The sequence below is a fragment of the Stegastes partitus genome, unplaced genomic scaffold, assembly GCF_000690725.1.
Source record: "Stegastes partitus isolate 25-593 unplaced genomic scaffold, Stegastes_partitus-1.0.2 Scaffold332, whole genome shotgun sequence".
NCBI lineage: Eukaryota > Metazoa > Chordata > Actinopteri > Pomacentridae > Stegastes > Stegastes partitus.
The window spans coordinates 516,144-543,124 of NW_007578063.1; the positions used below are offsets into that span (position 1 = coordinate 516,144).

General features: G+C 40.5%; 2 protein-coding genes across 2 annotated transcripts in view; one reads left to right on the plus strand and one right to left on the minus strand.

The window, feature by feature from the left end:
- The window catches only part of tnni3k (TNNI3 interacting kinase), a 21,479-nt gene extending 12,788 nt beyond the window's left edge, over positions 1-8,691 (plus strand). Inside the window, exons 17-23 of the mRNA XM_008283918.1 lie at positions 620-672; positions 1,247-1,379; positions 1,990-2,099; positions 4,549-4,608; positions 4,687-4,856; positions 6,362-6,441; positions 8,262-8,691. Of these exons, the coding sequence (XP_008282140.1) occupies positions 620-672; positions 1,247-1,379; positions 1,990-2,099; positions 4,549-4,608; positions 4,687-4,856; positions 6,362-6,441; positions 8,262-8,341 (686 nt within the window). The 3' untranslated portion in view covers positions 8,342-8,691. The remainder of the gene's footprint in view (positions 1-619; positions 673-1,246; positions 1,380-1,989; positions 2,100-4,548; positions 4,609-4,686; positions 4,857-6,361; positions 6,442-8,261) is intronic.
- Positions 8,692-9,469: 778 nt separating this feature from the next.
- On the minus strand, positions 9,470-26,578 carry erich3 (glutamate-rich 3). The gene is made up of 15 exons (XM_008283919.1): positions 26,559-26,578; positions 23,704-23,797; positions 22,159-22,284; positions 21,989-22,060; positions 21,639-21,767; positions 19,361-19,519; positions 18,313-18,510; positions 17,024-17,204; positions 16,713-16,899; positions 16,037-16,269; positions 15,805-15,948; positions 15,204-15,575; positions 12,901-13,035; positions 10,187-12,801; positions 9,470-10,102 (listed from the first exon to the last, which is right to left on the minus strand). The coding sequence occupies exons 1-15, from the start codon at positions 26,576-26,578 to the stop codon at positions 9,470-9,472; spliced, it is 5,298 nt and encodes a 1,765-aa protein (XP_008282141.1).
- Positions 26,579-26,981: the final 403 nt, after the last annotated feature.

Sequence of the window (26,981 nt, forward strand, 5' to 3'; positions counted from 1 at the left end):
GGCACCTTGCAGCCATCCTTATAGACCTCCATGTTAAAATGTCCAACTTTACAGCAGAAAAAACGTTTTTAGAGCCTCATGCAAAACATGATTTTGGTCTCGATCGCCAACCTACGCATTCACAACAACTGTACGATGGTGTTCATTTTCATATAACTCACCTGTTTAAAGTGAATTTAGGCTTAAACCTGCGCACAGTTAAGGGCACAACCAGGAGTTTGAGGGAATCTGGCACTGCAAAGGGGGATGTAGCTGAACACTGACCACAGTGATCATTAAAACCGATGTTAAGGAAACCAATGATGTCCATCTTTATACACAGATAAAATTAAATGTATTCATATAGCATGTTTAAAACAATCCAAACCAGGATAAGTGGAAGATAATGAGTGGATGGATGGTCCTTTGATTCAGCATTAAAGTCACGGGCCAGTACTGTCCAAAAATACTGAAAGAGAACTCACGTCTTCTGTCTGGGCAGTTCTTCATTAAAGTAAACCATTCAGTTTAATATAAAATGGGATCAACCAGTTTAACAACAATATTATTTTTATATTTATTACCAGGGTTCCTTACACTCAAGTCGGTTTAACTTTTGACTACCTTCTCTCTTCTGCAGAATCCAGATTCCTACAGTCCGTTGAGGAGGACAACATGACCAAGCAGCCGGGGGTCAGTCGCACTTTTCTCCTTTTGATTTATTCCATGACACACGCAAAACCTTATGCTAAGAGTTTTCTTTTTCTCTTTGGCCAAATGACTCTCACGCCATCTGCAGCATCCATAAACGACTAAATCACTTAGAAGGGGAGAAAAAAAAAGTAAAAAAAAAAAAAAAAGTGTATGCTCTTATTTTGTGGGAGCTCAAGCCAGAGCTTCTTCTGGCACCTGCCATCAATTACCCGCCAGCTAACAAAGAAAACTGCCTTCATGCAGATTTTGTTTGAATGTGCTGACTCAATGCTACACAGAGTGCTTGGCCTGCAGTTTGATGTTAAGTGTGTTATATCTCCTGGGAGCTGCCTGTTGTGACGAACTACTTGCCCTTGCTGGGACGCAGTGTTTGTCAGTAATTGGGCTTCATTTTGAGTGTGTGAGTACGTGTGTGTGTGTTGGCAAAGGCCTGATTTAATACCTTAAAACACTTAAAATCTAATGCATCTTTAAACCCAGACAAATTTTACTTTTTGCTAGTTTTTACCCCTCAAGTGTGTAACTGTCTTTGTTTTTCTGTATGTTTGTGCAGAACTTGCGCTGGATGGCTCCGGAGGTGTTCACCCAGTGCACTCGCTACTCAGTGAAGGCCGACATGTTCAGCTACGCCCTCTGTCTGTGGGAGCTGCTCACCGGAGAGATTCCCTTCGCTCACTTGAAACCTGGTCATTTTTCCCTCAAATCAGTCCATAAAAAACATACCTGAGGCATTGATGTCATCCATTAGCTTGAATTTTTACAAAGAGTTCTGATCAGATTGACCAAATGGTGTTTTCACCCCAAGAGGAAGAAATTTAAGACAAGTTTCAGATGTTTGACACTAAAAATGAATTCAGTAAATGAAGCAGGTTGAGGATGAGTTTGGATATTTACAGTTGTGATCAAAGCTATACATATATTTGTAAAGTCTTTAGTTACTGATGACTCCTTAACTTTTGTGCACAACTATACGCAATGACTTCGATAATACTCACAATGTTCACTAGCAGGAACACAAAGTACACATACACTCAAACTGAAAACAAATTCAGAACATCCATCCACCCATCCATTATCTATACACCGTTTAATCCTCACTAGGGTCATGGGGGGCTGGAGTCTATCCCAGCTGACTCAGGGTGAAGGCAGGAAACACCCTGGACAGGTCACCAGTCTATCACAGAAATCAGGAACAGTACAAGAAAAAATGACAGAACACAAACACAGATGAATGATTCTTGTCAGACAACACTGGACCATTTTGCAACAACATTTAAAATGTTCTTCTGTCCTCAGCTGCTGCAGCAGCAGATATGGCCTATCACCACATCCGGCCTCCTATTGGCTACTCCATCCCCAAACCCATCTCTGCACTTCTGATGAGAGGCTGGAACTCCTGCCCAGAGGTAAACAGCAGGATTTCACCTTTTCTCCTCAAGTTCTTCATAACTTTAATCATCAGAAGATGGAACTCTTGTTCTATACTTTAGACAGTAACACACCAAGTAGCTGCGCCACACAGCGTGCACTCAGCTGGAGACCTCTTCATAGTACTAAACTGTAAAAGTACTCATATAATCATCCATGTCATTAGCTGTACAGACGTACTGAAGCTCTGAGAGGCAAGCGATGCTGAGTCAGCTGCTCCTCCGGTGCACATGCAGCAGTAATGACTGAGAGAGGCCGATCCCCAGATGATACATCTTGCATGGCTGTTCACATTCAGGAGCACACAGGACCTGGATGATCCTCCCTCTGTGCTGTGATGCTCATAATTAGTCCGGGATGTTTTCTTCTCGGCCTCATTAAGATACATTATTACAGGGCAGAGCGTGCTGACACATTTCTCCCTCAGCGGTACATCTCTGTCCTGTTTACCTGTTTGCCAGGTTCTGTATGTCCCCCTTTGCGATCGTCAAGGGCCACAATAGGTCACCACAAGATGTTCTGATCATGCATGAGAGCATGTGTTAAAGTCTGGCAAAACCTGAGTGCCACAGATTTTACATCAGATAAATATTTGGCCACATTGACCAGAAACATGTTCGGAGGAAAGAAGGTGAGGCCTTTAACCCCAAGAACATCAAACCTACGGTCAAGCATGGGGGTGGCAGTATTATACTTTCAGGAAAAACCTAAAGTCATCAGTCTGAAGGTTGGGTCTCGGATGCAGCTGGGTGTTCCAACAAGACAATGACCCAAAACATACATCAAAAGTGGTCAAATAATGGCTAGATCGGGCTAGAATTAAGGTTTTAGACTGGCCTCCCCAAAGTCCAGACTTAAGCCCCATCAACAACCTGTGGACTGTGATAAAGAAACAAGTCTGTGTCAGTCTGGATTTTTTTTTTTTGGCCTCATTAAGACACAATATTACATGGCAGACCATACGGAAACATTTCTCTCTCAGCAGTACAGTCTCAGCAGATGTGTCTCTCTTTGTTATTCATTTTTTATGACAACAGTTTATTAAACAAGAGCCACAACAGGCTACCGCAAGATTTTACGTGGATGTATGAGAATATTTGTTGAAGTCTGGTAAAGTTTTAGTGTCACAGATTTTACATCAGAAAAATACTTGTTTGGAGGAAAGAAGGTGAGGCCCTTAACCCCAAAACATTAAACCTACGGTCAAGCATGGCGGTGGCAGTATTATGCACTGGGGCTGTTTTGCTGCCAGTTGAACTTGTGCTTTACACAAAGTAAATTGAAGATCAAAAAAAGGAGGATTATCTTCAGGAAAAAACTAAAATCATCAGTCTGAAGGTTGGGTCTTAGATGCAGTTGAGTGTTCCAACAAGACAATGACCTCAAACATATATTAATAGTGGTAAAGAAATGGCTACATCGGGCTAGTATTAAGGTTTTAGACTGGTCTTCCCAAAGTCCAGAGTGGGTCACTTGTTTGTGTAGATGTCTCCCTTTGTTATCAACTATTTATTTATTTTATGGAACAAGAGCCACAATAGGCTACCAGAAGGTTTTACATGAATGCTTGAGAATATTTGTTGAAGTTTGGTAAAGTCTGAGACAAATGCTTGGGCATGTTGACCAGAGATACGTTAGGAGGAAAGAAGGTGAGGACCTTAACCCCAAAAACATTCAACCTACTGTCAAGCATGGCGGTGGCAGTATTATGCACTGGGGCTGTTCTGCTGCCAGTTGAACTTTACACTGCGTAAATGGAAGAACAAAAAAATGAGGATTATCTTCAAGAAAAACCTAAAATCATCAGTCAGAAGGTTGAGTCTTAGATGCATTTGGGTGTTCCAACAAGACAATAATCCCAATCAAAAGTCTGCTAAAGCCTAGTGCCACACATTTTACATCAGTGACAACTGTGTGGTTTAAAACTGCACAATGTTCTTCTTAATAGGCTCTTAAATTCACCACAGTCACACTCCTATAAAAGACCAAACCAAACTGCTGTGAAGTGTTTTTTTTTTTTCATAAAGCAGTAATGAATTGATTGCTCTCAAACACCAGGAACAATAAAACAGGAAATTAGAGACGGAGTCAAAATGAGAGGGATTTAAAAGTTTCTGTTTTCTTAATATTTTACCTCATTTTTTTTGGTTTGTTTATTGAAACGCTCACAGGCCACAGCGACTGTCTGAGGATGTGATGTATAATTGAACAGCTCTGGGGTGGCTCTGTTTGTTCTTCTACAGCGAGGCAGCAGATCTAAGGCCGGCTTTTTGAAGCAGAGTTCACCTTTGCTTCGTGTGTGGGTGGACTCAAACAAGGCAGAATATACAGGGAGTGTCGCAGACAATACACCTGTGAGTGTGTTTAGGGATGTACCTGATGCATGTGAAGCAGACATAATTACTGTTTGCTCTTTTATGATTTTAGGACAGGCCCGAATTCTCTGAAGTGGTTTCCAACCTGGAGGAGTGCCTGTGCAACGTGGAGGTATAGCATCACGTCTGTCATCTGCTTTACCGCTGGAACACACGTTTTAATAGAAATGGTGGCGTTTCTGTGTCTCAGCTGATGTCTCCAGCCTCCAGCAACAGCAGCGGCTCCCTGTCGCCCTCCTCGTCCTCCGACTGCCTGCTCGGGCGAGGAGGACCCGGCCGGAGCCACGTCGCCGCCCTGCGATCCCGGTTCGAGCTCGAATACGCTCTCAACACTCGCGCCTACGCCTTCTGGACTCAGAGGTAGGAGAGGTCCAGCAGGTGAAGGTCAAGAGGCCAGTTTACCACACAAAGACTGGCAGCTGCCTCTGGTTAACATCTTAATTGGCTTTAGCTGGTTTCTTTTGTAGTGACTGAGATTTTTTTATTTTTGGGTCCAATTAGAACCCAATTAAACAACAGCTGCAGCTTCTTTGTCCAAACCAGTTTACTCATAAGTTTGGTCAGAATTCATCGGCAGTAGTTCTTCCTGTGAGATTTAAGTGAAGAAACAACGATTCAGGAATCTAATCAGACACCTGAGGGGCCAATCACTTAATGAATATGTGATGAAATTACCTCGCTGCATGTTTTATTCTTTATTTAACCAGGAAGTCCCGCAAGATTAAAATCTCTTTTTCGGGACAAAAGTAAAGCACATTAGAACATTAGAAAGTAAATAAACATTAGAACATCCACTGAACTAAGACACACAAAGTAAAAATCCAGCTTAGCTACACAACTTTTGATCAAAGCTTCAAACTTTGACATTAAAAAAAAGTCAAACAAGATTTAAATCTTGCACAGTTGCCTGCCTCAAATCTATTTTAAATCTGCTTGTAGTTGATATTTTCTGATTTCAAAACAGCTGTCATGTTTTTGGAGTTAAAAAACCAGAAACAACTTTTGTTTTTTTGTCTTTCTTGAGCTCCAGGCTGGACAGTAATAATGTCTCAGATTTCTTTGGCCTTGTAAACAAGAGCCTCAAAGAGCATCAACTTGTTTTGCACCAGAGGAGGTTCATGTAAGTTTTAGTCATAAAAAAAAATTCCACCAAATTCCAACAGGATTTACACAAATGTGATGTTTGAGTTTGTTCTAATTTGTGCCTGTGAACAACATGTAGAGCGGTTAAGACGCTCACAGCAACAGCGAGGAGTGGAGTTGCTCGGATACCAAAGCAGAAAACAAAGGAAAGCAAATGCAATAAAACATGCATGGCATTCTGAGCGGGGCGGGAAGGTCTGTATTAGACGCCGGCTGCTCTGTGGCTCTGCGCCGCCACTGCCTGGTAACAGTCGCTACGAGGAGGGTAACTGGAGGTGCAGTCATTACAGGGCGGTATTGACTTCCATGTTACTCCATCAAAAAGTTGGACGAGATGTTTCTCTGTGTTTATCTCCCAGAAAAGAATTTTTAACCACTGTGGCACAAAACTGTCAACTGCGGAGCAACATGGTTGGATTCTAAATAAACACCAGCGATCACGTCTCAAAGGGATTTTCTTTAATTTTATGTGCAGTTTGGTCTGTGGTCGCCACTGTAAACGTGTCGTCATCAATTTTGTATATCGCACTCCTGCAGAGAAAGGGAAAGCAGGATGGCAGCGGGTCAGGTATTACATATTGAATTTCTGCCGCCGCTATCTGACTCCATCTCATCTGTCTTTCCCCATGTAAGCGTAGCAGTGGACACATATTCCTGGACAAGTATTGTTTTGCACCGGATGAATAAATGAATGAACGAGGGCTTATGTTTTTCATTTTCAGCGAGCGCCGTCGAGCATCTGGAGGCCTTTCGCTGGAGGAGCTGAGGAGGAGCATGCAGTTCTCTCCCATTGATCGAAATGGTTTGTAGAGCAGGTTCACACTTAGAAGCTGGAGTTTGGATTGTTTTTTCATCGTTAACCTTGATCTAAAGGATAAGGCTGATGCTATCATATAATTTTCCCACTGTCAAAAAATTCCAAGAGAAGACCAGAACCAATGCTAACAGATGGGAGACCAGTCACACTGAAAACACAACATGTAGTGACTTACTGAGGTGTTGAGTCACCACAACAGCTTCAGTGCATCTTGGCATTGGTTCCCTAAGTCTCTAGAACTCTACTGGAGGGATTAAAACACCATTTTTCCAAAATATATTCCCCTCATTTGGGGTTTTGATGATCATGTTAGAGAGCTGTCAAACATCTCCAATAGAAGTTCAGTTGAGTTGAAATTTGGTGACTTTCAAGGCCATAGTATACGATTTAGAACATGTTCATCAAACCTTTCAGTGACCCGTTGTGTGCTCTGTGGATGGATGAGACCACTCTCATCAAGAAAGAAATGTTTTATTATAGGATGAAAGGTGATCATTTGCAGTGACTCTTCCCTCTAAAGAGGCCAAGTGGGCCCAAACAAGAAAAATGGCACCCAAAAACACAACAGAGCCACCATATCTTCCTCACTGTACGGGTTTAGATATTTTTTTTCCCTTTAATTTGTCACCCTTCTTTACACATAACCACCAAAATAAAGTTTAAAAAAAGACAAGAAATGATATTACCTACCACAGCTGGGGTCTGCAGTTTCTGAAACAGGAGTTAAAGATGCACTTATTGGGGACTATTTTCAGTGAAGGATGAATACACATAAAGAGCTGTGGCAAGTGTTTATGGCAGCAGGATGATGCAGTGCAGGGGTGGGCAATCCTGGTCCTCGAGGGCCACAATCCTGCATGTTTTAGATGTTTCCTTCTTCCAACACACCTGATTCACATGATCAGGATTGCTGTCAGGCTTCTGCAGAGCTTGATGATGAGCTGATCATTTGAATCAGGTGTGTTGGAAGAGGGAAACATCTACAACATGCAGGATTGTGGCCCTCGAGGACCAAGATTGGACACCCCTGATGTAGTGGCTTGTTTTTTGACTCCTATAACTGTTTATCATAGGTAATATTTGTAGGATTTTTTAGCTAAATATGTCTTAACTGGAGGCTCAGTAGCGTAACGCATGTCGTTTTAAATGTAACTGATGTTGACTTGATGTTGTCAACTGCCCATCATTTGTTAGAATCAATTCAATATTTCATGAGATTTATTTACAATAATAATCATGTAGAGTATCACCAGCTGCATCCTTTAAGTCAGTGCTTCTCAAACTTTTTGAGCCACGACCTCCAAGATAACATAAGTTTCTTTTCGTGACCCCCAATTTGAATGTTTAACATGGCATAAGTCAGAAATTTGTTGTTCATGCATTCATGTGTTAAAAATGAATGTGTTATTTCCAGATTCATCTCTCTACAGAAACACATTAACTTTCTTATGAATGAATGGATGGATTTATTTCGCCAAATGAAAGAGGAAAAAAAATCTAAACAAAAAAATTATAAAAGAACATTCAAAAAGGGCAAAAAAGAATAATAATATCACATAATCAAATCATAATATTAACAAGTCCAAAAAAAGGAATGGGAAGAAGTCTACACTTTTAATTTTGACTGCATTAATACAAATTTATTTGATAAATGTAGGCTTTATTTTATTTCTTTTTTTACAATGACCCCCTGAAATGATCTTGGGACCCCTGTTTGAGAACCACTGCTTTAACTGTCAGTAGCAGTAGTGCTATAGTTGTCTGTAATATTTACAGTCACTGATGTTTTTCTGTCTGTTTCTCAGGATACGTTTCTGATCCCATGAGCACCATGAGACTAAGCTCCTCCTTCAGCAGCAGTGGCAGCTTCGAGGACAGCAACTGAACCTACTTCGAGCTCCAAACCTTTTTTTTATTATGTCCATTTAAATCTGACATTTTGTGAATTCATTTTAGGTAAAACTGAAGTAGGAGACTGATACATGGAGAGAGATATTGCTAACTGACTTGAATGTGCATTTGGTTGTAACATATCATATATGGATGAGTTGTTTGTGAATTCTAAACCTCAATATCATATATTGGATTTATTTATTTGACACAGTATGTAAAAGAAAATGTGTGTATTTTCTTGTGGCTTTTATAACTTCTGGGGATTTTGTGTGACGAATGTTTGCATTAAAGTACAAAATGATGGTGGATGTCATGTCAGGGGAAAGAAAAACAGGAAGTCAATCAGTCCATACGTATTGTTTTTATTTTTGAATCGCCCTAATTACGAAAGCGTTCAGTCGCTGACAGACATCAAGTGAAAGGATGAAGCCTCACAAGCCCAAACTAGCCATCAAAATGACATTTAAAGGCAACACCGATAGTATATATTTTTAAATAGAGGTAGTGTTAGCAGCAAGATGAGACACTTCAGCGATTCTACCGTTAACCAAACTTCCTCTGCAGTCGTCTCTACACACTCATTTAGCGACGATTACATTCCAGCGCTGATTGAAGTCGTCATTAGCACAGATACAGTTCGGTTACAGATCTCCGATGGAAGCTGAAGTATCCAGTCGGTGGAAATGTAAAGAGCAGCAGGGCCAAACTAAACTCCAACGACTATGAATTATTCAATCGTGTGTGAGCGCGAGCGGAGGAGTATCTGTTTACAGGTAATAGGTGATAGCGGCCGCACTTGATACCTCGCACGAACCGAGCCTCTTTGTTAGCGACAATAGGAAGAGACGGTCTATTGTAAACATTTGATGCAGCAGTCAAAACTCATTACGCCGCTTCTTTTTTTAGTGACTGAAGGATGAAGTCTATTTATGAAGCCTTCGTCCTGTAAACACAGAAACCGTGAGGGCGTCTTTTAAGTCGCTTTTGGGAAAACACCACACGAGTGCTGCGTTGCTATTAAAGCCTGATTGTCTAAGCATTTTAAAATTTTCACTTTTACATCTTTGTAGAATTGAGAAACAAAAAAAAAAAAAAAAGGAAATGAAGCATCACTTTACCTCTAATGTCCACTCTCAGTCCTCGCAGCCGCCAGTAACGGATACGAGCTGCGGCCGAACAGAGTTTCGTCCACCGAGAAGGTGCTGAGTCGGTCTTTGCTGAGGGTGTGTTTGATGTCCTGGATCAGCTGCGCGTCTCTTCTGTCTCGGCTCCCGTCGGACGCTTTGGTTTGGGTCTCTCCGCCGTGGGACTCGTCTTGGCTTCCGTCGTCTGACTTTGTAAAATCGGTTATTTCGGTAACTTCTCGGCTCATTGTTTCCCAGGTTTCGTCGGCTTCTTTCACTCCTTCCTTTGAGTCTTGACGCTCTTCTGGTTTGACAGAAGGTTGAAGATCTGTCGTGTCTGTTGGTTTTACATTCATGTCTGGATCACCATCTGTGGTTTTATCACTCTCAGGTTTGCCGCTGGCCACGGAGTGATGAGTACCTGAGATGCTTTCCACTTCGGTTTTGGGATTAACATTTTTCTCACCGAGTCCTTGCGGTGGTTCATCTTGAGCCTCGTTTTCTTCAGTAGATCCTCTGCTTTCTTTGGGCTCTTCTTCTGACTTGACGTCCTGCCTGTTTGCAGACTCTTGGTCACTTTGTTCAGTCTCTGCTTTTGGTGTTATTAAGCTTTTCACCTCCATCTTCTCCTCCACTTTCGGTGCATCTTTGGCAGCTTCCTTCTCACAGGGTTCATCTCCAGCGTGGATGCTGTTGATGTCCGACTCCACGGCTTCCACTTTGGTTTCGTCCGTCGGCTTCTTTTCATCTTTGAGCTCCTGCGCTTCATCTTCGTCTTCGGGCATGATCTTGCCTGGAGTCTCTGATCTCTGCAGCTCTGCCGATTGCGTCTCTTCACTTTTAGATTTTGATACTTCGCCGTCTGAAACCTCCTCCGGCAGATCTTCTAAAGGTTCGACGAACGTCTCGAAGAACCTGGACGTTTGGTGCACGTTCACCCAGTTCGTGACCAGATCTGAGTTGTCTTCTCTCGCTAAGATCTCTGGAATGTCTTTGGACGAGGCGGCGCTCGGTTCTGCTTTATTGGCCTCCTTGTTTTGGGCTTGAGGTTTGAGCAGAACACTTGCTCCTTCTTCCGAGGCCTTGCTCGCCTCTTCGGTGTCTGCTCCGTTTTCTACGTCGGCAGCAGAGACGTCAACACTGACTGTATTCTCATCATTATGGAGGTTTTTCTCTGTTTTAAACTCTACAACAGGCTCCGTATTCTGTTCATCTACGTGGGGAACGGCATTGTCTAAATCAACTGGTGCAGAAGATTGTTCTCCTGAACATGCCGCCACAACGATCACCTCATCGATGGGATTCTGTTCGTTGTTGTTCTTTTCCATTGAGTCTGACTCTTTATTTTCGTTATCAAGCTCGGCCTTGTTGCCATTTTCATCTCGTTTTGTTTCCTCGCTGCTTTTTTTGTCATCTAATTCAGGATCTTCTTTTATTTCCACACCAGATGTTTCTGGCTCGGAGTCATTTTTAGTCGTTTCGTCCTGCTTTTCCGCACTTTCCTCTTTCTCAGCCTCACTTTCTATCACATCAGCATCAGGAGCCTGAACGTCTTTGCCGTCCTCATCTTTTCCAGACTCCACAGTTATTTCTTTTACATCTGTGCTCTCATCTTCAGTTTGCTCCTCTCTTTGTCTTACTTCTTGGCCATTCTCTGCTGCTTTAAAGTCATCTTCCTGAGGTTTGCTTTCAGCTGAAGTGGAAAATTCCCCATTTTCAGCATCAATTTCTTCCTTTTCACTGCTGTTACTTGCTCTTTCAGTCTCTCCAGTCACATTTTCAGCCTCCGTCACGTCGTTTAGCACATCTTCAGTTGTTTTAGTCCCATCTGCTGCTTCGCTGTCGCCGACATCCTCTGACTCAACAACATTCTCTGGAGATTTTTGCCCATTCTCTTTATCCAAGTCTGCATCTGCACTTTTCTCAAGTTCTTCTGTAATTGCAGATTTTTCTCCTCCTTCTCCTGCGGTCTTATCGTCTTTTATCTCTTCACATTCTTCCCCATTTTTATTCTCCGTGACGTCACTTCGCTCGGCTTTGTGCTCGTCTTCCTCCGACTTTTCTGCCTCGTCGTTTTTGTCTTCTGCCTTTGTCTCACTTCTGTCTTCGCCCTCGTTACTTTTATCAGCTCCCTTTTCTCCAGATTCTTCCTCGTCATTTTTATTCTCGACACTTTCACCAGTCTCATCTTTCTCTGTCTTTCCCGATTCTTCCACCTTCTCTTCATTTGCAACAGGATCCTCCTCAACTACGGTTTCCTCAGCTTCTGTTTCACTTTGCTTTTCTTCAACATTTGTGTCACCCTCAGCTCCCTCCGCAGTATTTTCCTTTTTGTCAGTCGTTTCATCTGCCTTACTTTCATCATGACCCTCTTCTTCTGATCTATTTTTTTCTTCCTCTTCTCTTTGTTCTACATTTTCATCTTCCTCTGTTACATTTGGATGCACATGAGTTTGTTCTGTACCCTCAGATTTCTGCTCCTCTACCTTTTCATCTGTTTCCACAGAGGTTTCCGTCCTCTCTTCTCCCTCACGTCTTTCTTGTTGACTCTCATCTTTGCTAGCCTCTGTTCCTGACGCCTCTTCTTCAGCGTAGTCTTTAATTGTGTTTTCCTCACTTGTTTCTACTGTTTTTTCCACTATGGTGTCTCCGCTCCCCTCCGGCGAGCTGCTCGAATCCTCTGCTGCGACTTCGCTTTCTGATGCTGCAGCTCGGTCCTCGCCGTCTTCCTGCTGCCTTTCCTCTGTGTCGGTTACAGGTGCCTCTTCACGGCTGAGGGCCTCTTGCTCCTCTGAGGACTCTGCTTTCATCTCCATTGTCTCGCTTGCTGTCATCGCCTCCGCCTCTGCATTATCTGCTGTCTCATCAGCCTTTTTATTCGGCTCTGATACTGATGACTCATCCTCTTCTCCGCTTTTTCCCCCTTGCCCCGTCTCGTCGTGCTGAATGTCAGCCTCCGCCGCAGTTTTCCCCTCCTCGCCTTCATCTTTCTCTGCAGCCTCAGCATCGGCGGGTTTAGTCGGCGTTTCTTCAAGAGGATCTGCCGTCTTGTCATCTTGTGCCACGTTTTCCTCGCTGACGGGATGCGGAGGTTCGCCGGCGTCCTCTGATTTCTCCTTCTCTTCGGCCCTTTCATCTTCCTCAACCTCGCTGACCTTCTCCTCTTTGGTGCCGTCACTGTTCTCATGAAGCTCTTTTTGTTCTTTTGTTTCTGACGACTCTTCTTGCTCCTGCGGCACCTCGCCTTCACCACTCACACTTTCCTCACACTTTGCTGCTTCCTCGACGGTCTGCGGTTGATCTGTTAATGTAACGAGTTTCTCTGCATCTGCAAAAAAAAATACAAATTCGATTGTGTTGACAAAAAACACAAGTGGTGTCTCGTGTATCTCGCAAATTCATGACATTAAAAATGAAAACGTGGTACCTTTGCTGTCCTGTTTGGGGCCTTTATCCGCCGAGTCGTCCTCCTCTTCGGTGCTGGTGTCGCTCAGTTCAGGCTCAGAGCTGCACTGCGACTCCTTCAGTATGGCTTCGGCCAGCTTCTCCTGCACAGATTTGGCTTGGGATAGAAGAAGACACACGGCACACGCAGTTATATGAGTTTCAGCAATCACATGTTGAGTGACGGTGAAGCCACTCAAGGTGATGCTTGGTGTCCAAAAGTTAAAATAAACCCAGTAAATACAACGACAGGAAACTGAGCCAATAGAAGAAGCACAACCATCAATTTATTTAGTCCTTCCAGGTGCAAACACAATGCAGCAACACGACATGCAAAATGATGATCAACATGCACAGAAAGAAAAATGGAAGAACAACACAAAATCAAATAACTTTCTACTTCTAACCCACTTTATGTAGTTTTAGAAAATCCCTTTACTTGGGACGTATCACAGCGTGGAAGTAACTTTGGTTGAGGAAATACAACTACTTCAATTCTAGTTTCATTAATGATCTATTTTATAAAACGTACGAGTCAATATTTGCAGACAATAAGAGAAGAAAGCGAGCTGCTTGTCATGCAAAAGCAGACTTGTTTGGTTATCCACGATACATGAATATGCAGCAGCTCTTCACTGCTGCCTATTTTGAGCTTTTTGAAATACTGTACAGTATGCAAATATATGTATTTTCTCCTTAGTGGCCACTTCTTTCCTTTTGTCTGATTGCAATTTCACCCCCTGAGGGCTCTTCCCTTTGTTTTGAAATGTTTATTTATTTGATTTTATATTTTTCCCCACTTCAACCAAAACTACACAAAGCAGCTTTAGGACAAATAAACTGTGTAAAAAGGCGAAAGTAAAAAAACACAACAACAACAAAAACAACAACAAGAAAACAAAGTCATAATGCTTTTTAACTCTCTGAACCCCAAGCTGTTTTTGAGTGTTATTTTTTGCTCATGTAACATTTTTACTCACTGTGTCGTGCAAGTCTAACAAAGCAGTGGGACCATGGATAGAAGTAAAGAGAACTCCAAAAAAGGCACCAATTCTGGAAAGAAGTGGTGGCTCTGCATACTGTAGACGTACATTTTTACAACCTCTATGAACAATTTCCACATTACCTTCACCCTCAGCTCTAGGGAAATATTTCACCATGCTGCATGTTTCTTCCAACAACCTGCTGACAACTTACTTCTCTGTACACCGTTGTTAAGCCATGCTGCATATATTTTATTGATCAATATCTATCTAGATCTAATTTGTTTCTATACTTGTCTCCTCTCTGCTCTGCGTAAACACAGTCTGCAGTTCAGCCAAACAGTCCCTGAATTTCTATCACATGACTGACGTTTGCAGTTGAGTCACTCATGGCTGCTTGTTTGTGCCAAAGACTGCAAGAATTTATTCATTTATTTTTTTTGCAGAATCTGGTGCAAAAAGTTAATTTTTTGGCAAAATAAATGAAGTGATTATAACAAAATTAAATGGTTAATTGTGTGCAACAGTTCATTATCAAGCAGGATATTATTTTTACTTCAGTATTACCTACTATTTTTTCTACCCCTATTTTAGTGCTTATTAGTATCTTCAGTAATGCATCGTACTTGTATCTTATTGTATTCTTTATTAGGCACTGCATTTCTCTTGTTGCTTAAATTTGCTTTTACATAAAATGTTTAAAATATTTCCTTGAGGATTAATAAAGTTTCTTCTTATCTTCTACTTTTTCTGAACATCACACATGGTAAGTTAAAGTTTTTACAGTTTCTAGCTCTTACATTCATCGTAATTTTATTGGCTTTTTGAAACGTTAGCATACCTTCAGTACATTTGGGGTTCAGAGGTTAAAGCCTGAAAACATTGTCAAGAGTGATACAAGCACAAAATACAATCCAATTATTATTTCTCATGAACATTCAAACATCTCAAAACTTGTTGATAACAAAAGTGGACGAGGCTGAAAATCACCACACGCATAAGAAACTTAAGAACAAAATAATACAAAGACACACAAGCAGTTTTTCCACTATTAACATGTAAAAACATTCTGATGTTTTGAACATATCAGGCTGACAATACTGTAGCACTGTGATGTTATTTAGCTTTTATCAGGGTTATATTACTTAAACTACACACAAACCTACAAACCTCAGCTCCTGACTGATTCATATAAGGTGTTAGCACAGTGCTGGTTGTGATAATAGTGGAAAAACCTCCATACACGATGGATTTTTTCACTCAGGTGAAACCTCCACAGCCCTATCTGTTGGTTTATACTCACCTCTCTCCTGTTCCTCCTCCGGTTTGCTCTCCTCCACTGTTTTCTCAGCATCTTTGACTTCTGAAGTGTCGTCGCTCTGTCTGTTGTCGTTCCCTGAGGGGACGCTGGTGTCAGAGATGTCTATCTCGGTGCTGTCGCCGGCGCTGTCCTGAATGTCCGAGTCTTTGGCCACAGCAGACTCTCCCTCAGTGGCGGCAGCTTCTTCTGGATTTGGTTCGTCTTTTTCATCCGGCGGAGCAACAGTTTGCTCTCCATCCACTTCTTTAGGTTGCTCTGCTTTCTCTTCCTCCTTTGAGTCTTTTGTTTCTTCAGCATCACTCTCCTCCTGATCGCTGCCGGAGGAGCTGGAGCCTGAACGAGACTTTATGTGTTCTGTGCAAGAAAGATGCCGCATTTAAAGTTCCTGAACAGAAAAACCACTCACCAAACTTCTAATTTATACACTAATATTGGTAAGAAGCCCTCTCAAAGCAGGAAAAGCCTTTCTAAAGATAGTTGTCTACAGAAAACACGCAACTTTTGCTTCCCTTTTGCTGAAAAGATTTAACATATTTTCACATTTCACTGAAATGTATGTGTTCAAACAAAGACATTCACTCACCATCTTTATCATTGTCTTCAGCCTCAGAGGCGTCTTTCTCTTTGTCCTGCTTCTCCGTTTCAACGACTGGAGATGGAGATTTCTCTTCTTTCACCTCATCTTCTGCTGGGGCTTCATCATCTGCTTCAAAGTCCTCTTCATAGTCTTAAGTGGAGAAAGAGAATCAGACATTCACAGGCACACATGATGTAGAAAAGATCTGTGAATCTTGAGTTTGTTTGTGTCATTGTACCATCTCGGACTTTGTCCTCCTCAGGTGCTGCTTTTTCTTCGACTTGAGTCTCCATGTCCTGTGGCTGACTGGTTTCACACTCTGACTGGGAGGCAGCGTCCTCACCAGTCCTCTCCGTCTCCATCTCTGGTGCATCTTTTGGGCTGCTGACTGATTCCTCTCTTCCTACGTCCTCTCTGACCCTCTTCGGTGGAGGAGTCGGCTTTTTGTCCAGTCCCATTGCTATGATGCACCTGAAACATGATTGTAAGAACTCACAACTGACACAAGAACCTCAAAATATTACTATAATATGACTTTTTTATGTCTGAACACAGTAACTTTTCATCATCTTGAAATTTATGTGTACTGGAAAAAAAAAATTGCAAACTTTTAAAGTGCTGGAGGCCAATTTTTCTATTTGGTAGCTTTTGCAAGAGCCACGGTAGGTGGTTCCAGTCTTTACGCTAAGCTAAATCTCTTGACTGTATCTTCATATTTATTATACAGGAATGAGAGGTGTATAAACCTTCTTAACTAACTCCTGGCGAGAAAGTGAACACCTGTGTTTCCCAAAAGGTTGAACTTTTCCCTTTCCTTATTTATTCTCATTTTACAATCTTTGTTGTTGTTATATTCAAAGGTTCCTGCCTTTTTTGTTAGAGACACAACACTTCTTCAAAGCTGCCTGTCTTACTTGTAACAGGGAGAAGCTCCCTCTACGCTGGAGAAGCCAAAGTGTCCATGTCTGCCGCCGAGCCGAGAGCCTTTCCTGTGTTTGAACTCGCAGCAGGAGCTCAGCCGCTCCACCTGCAGCCCGTTCAGGAAGAAGGTCAAGCTGAAGGGGAAACCTCTGTGGCGCCTTGAAATAAACTGGAAACTCTCTGACGGAGAGATCGAGGATGTAGATTAGTGACAAAAAAAGGCATCTTAAATCCAGTGAGGTATCTCTACCTGTGGCTTGTCTCACCCGTATCTATCAAACACAACTCAGTTTCACACACTGACCTCCCTCGAGAAGCTTTCCCTTGTAGACACACAGGTTTTCTCCTCCACAGTGCTGCTGAAACACTTTGACCTCATCCCTCATGTCGGTCAGGTCGTGGGAGAGATGCACTGTTTTGCCAAAGTACACCATGTTCACGGCCACTTTGCTCTGGTGAACTGAGCTTCTTAGCATCGGGGGGTCCTGGATAGAAAAAAGAACGTCAGTTTATCAATTTACTGCAGTTTGGGATGATTTGCATAGGAAGGTGTTATCCAGGTCTGGATGAAGTTTATATTATAATAATAATGCAAATTCTTACATATATTTTTACATGTGCCACCCAAATAAATTTACTTATTTTATTCCTAAACTATTAACATTATTATTGCTTTTCACCCTCTATTTTCACTTGTTTTGTGTTTTGTAATTGGATAAGGCATTTTTATTTTATTTTATCTGGTGTTGCTGTATTGATTTATTTTGTAAATCTTCAACCATTTTTAACTTAATTTCTCCACTTTTGCCTCTATGGTCTGTTATCTTTCTGTTTTTAATGATCCTCCTTCGTATCCTTCTTTTTTTTACCCTGTCTGTACAGCAGTTTGTAAACTCTGTTTTTAAAAGCTGCTATATAAATGTTGTTGTTGTTGTTGTTGTTGTTGTTGTTGTTGTTATATACAGCACTTAAAGTTGGAGTAGGCAGTGCTTTTTGGTGTAATTGTGCAGAAAGTATGTAATGTCTTTTAAGAATTCTGTTATTCAAGTAGTCTAAGTGAAAACTACAGGTCTGAATCTCTTCTTTTTTCAGAGTTTAGAAAATCTACCCCTTGACATGAGCCTTTGGATAGTATAAAAATAGTAAAAAGAGAAATAAAGTCCAAATTAGAAGCAGGAACGAGTGGCTGAATGGGTTAAAATTCACTTTAACTCAAGGGAGTGAGGCTACGTGAAGCTACAAAGGTTTGACTATTTCTGTGTATTTGAATCTTGAGCTTGAAATACGCAGAGGAAAAGTTGTATTTTCAAATTCTGATGTTCCAGATATCTTCCTACTGTAGCGTTACCATTAATGAGTCACTACAGGTTAAATAGTTGAAAGTTCATTTTAGAATCCTCTGTGGGATTCTGCATGTTTGCTTTATGGCATTTTCTTGGCTTAGACAAACTTATCAAACACATGCATGCCATACAGATAAATACACGTCTTACAGAAATGTTACTTGTTGCTCCTACTTAATCTAAAAGGGCTGCAGGTTGCATGTTGTGGAAAGTTTTGCTGCCAGGGGAAACAGAAGCTGACCTCAGTTACGTCTCCACTGGAGGCGGTGGTCGGACGCAGTCTTCGGCCTCTGATGGTGTTGCTGCGACTGACCTTCGCCCCCCTCTCTTTCCTCTTTGTGGTCGGAGGCACCGGCGTGACGAAGTTGTTGATGACCGGGAGGCAGTAGGGCGAGATGCCATGTGAGGCCTCCACCGCGGTAAAACGTCTGCGGGACTCCTTGTCCATCTGGGAGAGAAGTTAATGACGTCTGTACATGTGCTCGTAGAGGTTTGTCGACTCTCAGAGCTAACCTTGTTTAAGGCTGTGGATGTGTAATGTGAAAAAACACTGATGCTCTGAATTGTTGATTTCTATGGTTTCAATTTCATGAGACATATTTTTCTAAACATGTACCCAAACTGACCAACATACTGCATGATACGGACCACTACATTTTAAAACTAACTATTTTTCTACATCTCTAAAGGTTAGTTTGTGTAAAATCAAATGTCTAAAATTTAAAAAACTCACATTTAAACTCTACATGATGAAGATTTATTACTTGTGACAGTTATTCAACTCATCACTGCCTAATATATGGACAAGTTCCACCTCTAGCAGTAAGATGTGACACATATTTCTAAGGCGCTGAAAGCTAAAAAGCCATCAATCATAACATCTCCATTAAATCTATTTAGTTAAACTTTTAACTCGTTTAAAGTCCACTTGCATACAGTGAACTTGGAAAACTACTTGTGCAGTTTGTGCTGCACACACCTGAAACATTTTGCTGCAAACATTAGAACTAAACACAACTGTGCCTGCAGGTCAGTTTAAAACCACAATCACACACTACACTACTAACTTAATGCCCTATTTCTTCTCTTTCAGTGTAATTATAAATGAGGGGACGTCCTCAATGACTCCTCGAGATTTAAAAAAATTCAAAAAAATTCAATTTAATACAAGATAACCCATTTTTTTCCCCAAAAAGATGGAAATATAGGTCTCACTTTACCATTTAAACAAAAAAAATAACCTAAAACATCATTTGTGCACAACATCAGTGTGTGTGTGTCTCTTATGACAGACTCACATTGCCGTTGAATGACTGGTTGTTCTCGTGCGAGGACTCCAGGAGTCTGTAAGGGGAGCTGCGTCTGAGTGAAGCCGTGGTGCTGTTGCTGTGGATCGGCTTCAGGCGAATCGGTCGCTGCATCTTCCCCGGAGCCGTGTTTGGTCGAGACGAGCTCGGCTACAGAACAATGAGACATTCTGCTAACTCCAGGTATCACTGACATAATTATCTGTGTGGTTTTACACCACAGTGACATATTAATGGCCAAATAATAACATAATTGCACATATGTTGGTGTATGATTGTGTAATTGTAGGTTTTGTTAAAATAAATGCAGCCTCTCAGCTCTATGCTATGATAGAGTTCTTTGTGTTTAGCGCTTTATTAAAGTAGATCATGTAACAATTAGCACATTTTATTATGTTCCATTTGTATGATTTTTCATTTAGGGTTTTTCCTGCAAAAGGTTTTTGCAATGACCAAAGGAAACTCAACAGCTTCAAAATGAAAGTTTTGTTGTTGTTGTTGTTTTTTTAAAACTGTTTTATTAATTGGGCTTTTATTTATTAATGCATAATAAGCATTTTTATTAATCAAATGATCAAAAATATCAGGAAAATGCATAGATTAATGACACATTAAGTAAAAGACTCATTGCCTGTAGTGCAAGTCAACAGATGGTATTCATTGTTGTGTGCAATCATCCCCCAAAGGTCCATAGTGAGCAGTGAAAAACCCTGTATTTTCTGTTTTTAAGCTCACCATGTATGCTTGCTACAGTTAAATGTCTTTTCATTTCTCTTAATCTGCTCTATTTCTAATTTATATCATTTCACAGATTTGTTGCTGCTACTGTATCCCAGTTGGGAATCTTTAGTCTCCTTTTACTTGTAAAAACTGCAACCGTCTTAATAACTTCCACATAAATGATGATGACAATAGATGAGTGAAAAAATTCATATTAAACTATCTTCCTGTCTTCTCATCACGTCCCCATTGATGTATTTCAAACAAGGCTTGGCCTGCTGAGGTGTGACGTGTTTGTAGACTTTAGAAGAGAGAGATTTCACAGCGTAAGCACAGAGATCAAGGACAGGATTACCGGCTCTGTTTACTCTGGCATCAAGGTCCGTGACTTTTCCTGTTTCAAAGAAAACACGCAGCAAATCTCACAACTTCAAACTGAAGTGTCAGTGTCTAAATAAACATGGCAACTATCAGCATGTACAGGTAATTATTACATAACAGACAGACATTCATCACTTGAAAGAACGTGTTAGATATCACTCAACTGTGCAGCACGCGTGGCTGCAGATCAGACATGCAGTCGTCAATTGGGTATGACAAAAATATATTTAAATATCATATTTTTTACTATTTCAGAGAAGCCATCCAGAAAGTATTGCCACAAAGAATGCATTTGTTTCTGCTCTCTTCAACATGACAATATCCATCCATCCATTATCTATGCACCTCACTAGGGTTAGAATATTGTTAGCTTGGCATAAAGACTAGAAACAGACAGAAAAAGACCACCTGGTTTTGGTAAAAGGTGAGCACTTTGCCAGCATAAACTATAGACAGTCAGTGCTCCAACATCAGAAAACCCACAACTTGTTGTTTGTACACTTGCAGATTAAAAAGACTGTCAGTCAACCAGGTCATATAATGTGCTTCAAGAACCAAAAAGAAGTCCAGTTGCTTCTACTGAGACACTTAGAGATAAACAATGTGGTAAGTAGCAATATTTAGAACTGCTAGTACACCAAATTTGTTAGTTTTAGAAAGAAAAGTTTCAAGTTTATTGTACAGGCATGAGAGTCGTGTCAGTCTACCCATTTAATTGTTCACTGTTACCTTGGCTGGAAGTACATTTCAGCATTTCAAGCACAAAAACCGTCTAATTTTGACCATATTTGGACAGATGATAGATTTTACCACACTGTATTTCAGGTAATAAATGTATAGATCATTCTACAGATGAGGGCACTAAAAACATTTCAGTGAAACTTCATATTTTTATCTTGTCAAGCACAAATCTCACTGATCTATCCAGCCTCAACCAGCTCAGCTAACAGCAGCTCTTTAACATAAGATCAAGGTTTTTATCTCAGACATCCCTCTCAGAGACCATTAGTGCCGTTTTTAACTTTGCTTGATGGTGACAATGTGACAAAAGGTCAAATTTCAAAAAGAAAACTGCGCCTTCTGCATTCCCTGAATACAACATATTAAATGTGATATTACAGAAAAGTCCCGTCAAACTGCTGGTGCCACAGGATGTTTTTAAACTCACAGACTCGGAGGATTCAGAGTGCTCCCCCTCTGGCCCAGAGTGCTGTTTCCGGAGACCTCTTGCACCCGTGGGTGGACGTGGAGACAGGATGCGGATAATGTCCTCCTCGTACCTTTTGGAGCGCTCCACCTTCCCAACAAGACCATTTATTAGATACTGCATGTGGCCACAGATGAGTTCAGATAACTCTGAACAAAATGATTTATAATGAATGACTCATTCAGTCTGGATGCTGCTTCAGAGACACTGAAGAGTTCTTGTCATTAACTGTTTTCCTGTTTGATATCATTTAAAAGTCATTAATTTACAAAATAGGGCAGCGAAACACTGTTTATATGCAAATCATGTACCTTGATCCTGTGCACTCTTTCCCTCCTTGCAAACTCCTCCAGTTTCCTTTTGATCTCTATTTGGTGGAGACGCTGTGAGGGAGATGCACGGGACAAATTAGCATCGTTTATTATTCGAGGAGAACGACAGATTAGCAGACAGGGTTTTGTTTCAACTGTGTTCCTCCCACCTCCATCTCCAGCACCTTGTGGAAAATGGCCTGGGCCAGACATTCTCGAACGTGTCTCTGGTGAGCTCTCTGGATCAGTTTGTGTCTGTACTCTTTGTCTGGAACAATCCGCCCACTTCTGGTGATCTAGTAACGACACGGGTGTCAGCAGGGTTTGAACAGGAGGAGTTTTGAAAGACAGATGACAATATGACGGACATTTTGTGCAGGAATACAAAATATAAGACATGAATTCAATTGTATAGCAGCTTGTATGTAGTTTTAAATCGGCACTGGGTTCAAGGAGGAACTGTGTAACTGAACTGGACAACATTCTCATGACCGTGAGAATCAGAAACAGAAAAAGCTTTGTAGTCAAGTGAGCTCGCACACACAAGGTAACTGAAACTTAAGCTACTCACGAAAAGTTAGACAACAAGATAATGACAGAGTTAGTAAGTAAAAAGTCCTAACAGGGCTGCAGGCTGTAAAATAAGTGACTCTGTTTATGATAGTTTGATAAAGACTGAGGAAAGACGCTAAAAACACCTTCGTCAGATTTTGCAAATTTCACCATGTCATCAAAATCAGGACAAAAACCAGGATTTCAAGAAATAATGGCATCAAAAATCCAAATCCCCAAGCACTGATCTTCTCCCCTGAAGACAGCTTTGATGCCTATTTCTTTTCTGATTTTTCTTTCTATTGAAAATTTTTGTAGATTTTCAGAAAACGTATTTTTTTGTTGTTTACTAGAGATAATATCAATCAAACTGAAGTTGAGTGGATTTGACTCAGTAGAAATGACATGACAAAAATAGAGATAACTTAAGTTTGGTTGATAGTGTCTCAGGTAGACGATGGAAAAATGGGTTATCTGAAGGTTTGTGAAGAAAACACAAAATGTAGGCTCCAGGTAACCATTCAAAATATTATGGAACACAATTTAACAAGGGTCCCAAATCTTTATTCTTCTGTAGATCAACTTTTCATCAACAAATACAGACTTTTATAAAACCACTATAACAATATTCTAATTATTGAGGTGACATGTCTGCAACATGACCCCCAGAACCTACACCTATGGTTGCTGGTCAAAGTGAAGCAAATTTAACTACTTTTTACCACATCTTTGCTGACAAATGAAGGTAGAGGGGTGCAAAATATGCAGTATTTCTTTCAGGATTTTAAGAACTAATGATATTCAAATCCTGAAGTACTGCCCTTCTACTCTGAAGACAACTTTGACACGTAATTCTTTTCTGATTTGTTGTTTCTATTGACTTTTTCAATCAATATGTCTGTATGTTTTGTCTTTCTAAATACAGTTTTAAATTCACACTACCTTATTCTAACTATAATGGATATTTTTGGTTTAAAAACAAACCCATTTTGTATTATTTTGTCCTAAAAACATGAGAATATGCCTTCGGAGGCCACCATCTGGTAGGTTCTGTGTGAGTGCAGAATGCAAATGTTTTTTTTAGGTTTTGAAATTCACAACAACAAATACAGATACGACCCAAATGGCAGCGTTTAACCAGCATCATCGTAGTTTGGACATACCAGCCCTGCCCTCTGCAGATGCCTCCTGATCCGAGTGTTGCTGAAATATCCGGCGAGATGTTTGTCTGTCAGACTGTTGTAGGCTGAAATAAGTCTGAAGAAACAAAACCAACACAAACACAAAAGAGAAACTGATTCACAGCCAGTCATCAGTGACAACAGTCTCCCTTCATAAAGAAACGTCCAGAATCTAAAAGTGTCTTGCTAGCAGAAACCCAGAATCCTCATCAAGTGTTTTGCTCAGACTCAGCTCCATGTTTGTTAGTTGGCTGTCGTTCTTCTTGTCCTCATTAAGAAGACATCAACTCTTCCACAGAGCAGCCTCTCTTTTTTTTTTTTTTTCCAACACAGGTTTGATTTCCACCAGCATTTGTGCGCGACACAACAGGATCGTACAATTATAGATTCTGTTACAGGTGTCTGATTACACACAGGAATTAGAAGGGACGGCACACTTAACCCGGGCCGCCTACTCTTTGTGCTCGTGGCCTGTTTGCGTCTGGCCCTCTTCAGCTTTGGCTGCAGATTTCTCTCTGGATCGCAAACGGCGACTTTAAACTATCGCCTGTCATTTTAGACGTGACTTCCTCTGACACACTGACACTTTGACAGGGCACGTGGCACCACGGCTCACCTTCTTTACTTATCAGAACTTGTTCGGGGTCACTTTACAGTCAAGCACTTTGCATTTTTTAGCCAATTAGTACAGTGGCTTAACAGCAGCATCTACTATATCAGCTACAGCGAGTTTATTGTGCACCTGAAGAGCTGAACCAACATGCAAATTAAATCATATTCTGATTATTTTTAAAAGATATTGCGATACGAGTCCCGATTTTACGGGGAATGGTAGTTCTTGCATTTCTTTTCCACTGAAGCTAATAAAAAAAGGGATTTTTGCTACAGTCTGTACAAAACAAGAATGTTCCCTTACACCTGGAGAATATACGTTTAATGATACGGTATGAAAACTTTATAACTTTATTTAAAAACTGCAGGTTATTGCACTTAGTGATATTGCAGTTTGGATAGTATTTAGATTTACTGCGTATCCCTAGAGCTGCACAGTGAACTTCTGCAACATGGTGTTGTTAAAAAGGCAACTGCAGGTCATAAAAACATAAAGTCTAATTAAATGTATGAATTTAATCAAGCTTAAAGGTGTTAGTACCTTGATACCAAAATACTGTTGCAAGTAAAAATTCAAAATGTTATTTCTATATTAGTGACAAAATGTACTGATAATATGAAAAGTACACACAATAATATAAGATGGAACTTCATTAATCTTGACAATTAGTTCTAGGATCATGGATCTAAAAGACCTCCATCATACATTTATTAATACACTATTGTTCTAGCTAGTGCTGTACATTGTACTTCTACAACATATTGCTATGAATATGTTAACTGCAGGGCTTCTAATCGCTTTAAAAATATTGAGTAGAATTGACTGTAGGCTTATAAAATACTCAAACTTCAATAAATGTAAAAATTGCTGGCACATGAAAAGTTCTGCATTCAAAATGTTACTCATATATTAGCAGCTAAATGTAATTATCCTTTTAAAAGTAATAGGAATGATTAAGCAGCAGAATGACACCTGTCAATCATATGTTAATACACTATTGGATCAATACTTCTAATGCAGTAATACACAAGCAGTACTTCAATGTTTCAGGTTGAGGTGGAGCTAAAAGCAGTTTACGTTTGATAGTTTAGTAGTTTGGTAGCTATTCTGATAGGAAAGCTATATATATATATATAAACTGTTTCCCTTTGAAATGCAATGCATTAGAAATTAAAGTACCATAAAGTGAAACAGGGTAAAGTACAGTACTTAATTAATATTGTTCATATTTGTTTCTGCAGCTTCTTCTTTTCTTTTCAGTGTCATTGTTATTCACAGTTAAGCTCAGATTTGTTAGAAAACTGACGTCTTTGAAGCTTTAGTTGAACTCATTACCAGTATAAAAGTCATTAACTGTGCGTCAGTGGTGACAGTACTGGTAGACATTAGTTTCAACTGCTAATCCATAGTTTTAGCTAATTACTACAACCATTTATTCACTTTTTACTCCACTTACTTTCATATTTTAATGATTTATGTCTTATTTTTGGCTGTCTTTTCCTTGTTTTCCAAACATTGCAGTTGTAGTTTTTGTTTGTTTCTGCAGCTTCATCTTTTCTTTTCAGTGTCACTGTTTTTACAGTAAAGCATGGTGTTCTAGTAAACTGGTGTCTATGAAGTTTACTTTAATCATTAGTTGGTTTTGGATGAACACAACAGTCGTATAAAAGTAGTTTTTTGTGCACCATTGGTGACCCTACTGGTAGACTTTAGTTTAAACTGTTTATCTATAGTTTTAGCTACTTATTACAGCCATTTATTCAGCTTTTCTACATTACTTATCTGTTCTAATCTTGCGTGCATTTTAATTGTCTGTTTATTCCTACTGCTTATCCATTAATTTAGTTACCTTTTCTTCTCACACCTGTTTAGGTCCACTTAATACTTTAATTAAATAGTTTTTTAGTTTTGTTTTTTTCAGATAAATTGAGGTTTTGTGGCATTTTTAACTTTATGCTAGTTGTTAGTAGGCTATAGCATTATGTAGTAGCATTAGCATAGATTTAGTTCTCTGGTAATTAAAGCCTAAGTGGTGACTATTTCAGCATCAATAAGCAAATTTCACGGTTTTGTACGTAATTAAAAAACAAACAACAGGGTAAACATTTAAGTAACATCCTACACAGCTAAATAAAAATCACACATACACTGAGTGTGAGCAGCATTTTAATTGAAACGAGCAGCTGCCTCCTCTCCTCAGGATAAAATATTAAATTGCTCCTACCCGGGGTTGAGGTGACTCATGGCTCTCAGCTCGGACTCTCAGGCCGGTGTCTGAGCTACGAAGGGCCGCAGAGAGCCGCTCGGTGGCCCGCTGGAGGAGAAACGAGACAGTTTGAGTCACAAAGTGTGGCGGTGAATTTGGAGCGGAGCCGGACTGAAGCTTCACTTCTGCTCACAGGCGCTGATGACACTCTGCGGTTGCCATGGAGATCACGTGACCGGGCCGGTTTCCACTTACACACACGCGCGCGCGCGCACTCCCAACGTGTTGTTGATTACACTCATTAGTCATCATAATCTAAAACACTGGTCATGATCTGGTGGATAAAGTCCGTTTACACTAATTGTTAATTTTCATTCAATTTCTATATAAAGTTACTAGTTTTTAACTGTATGTTTTCTGCTGTTATTTTACTGAATTTTC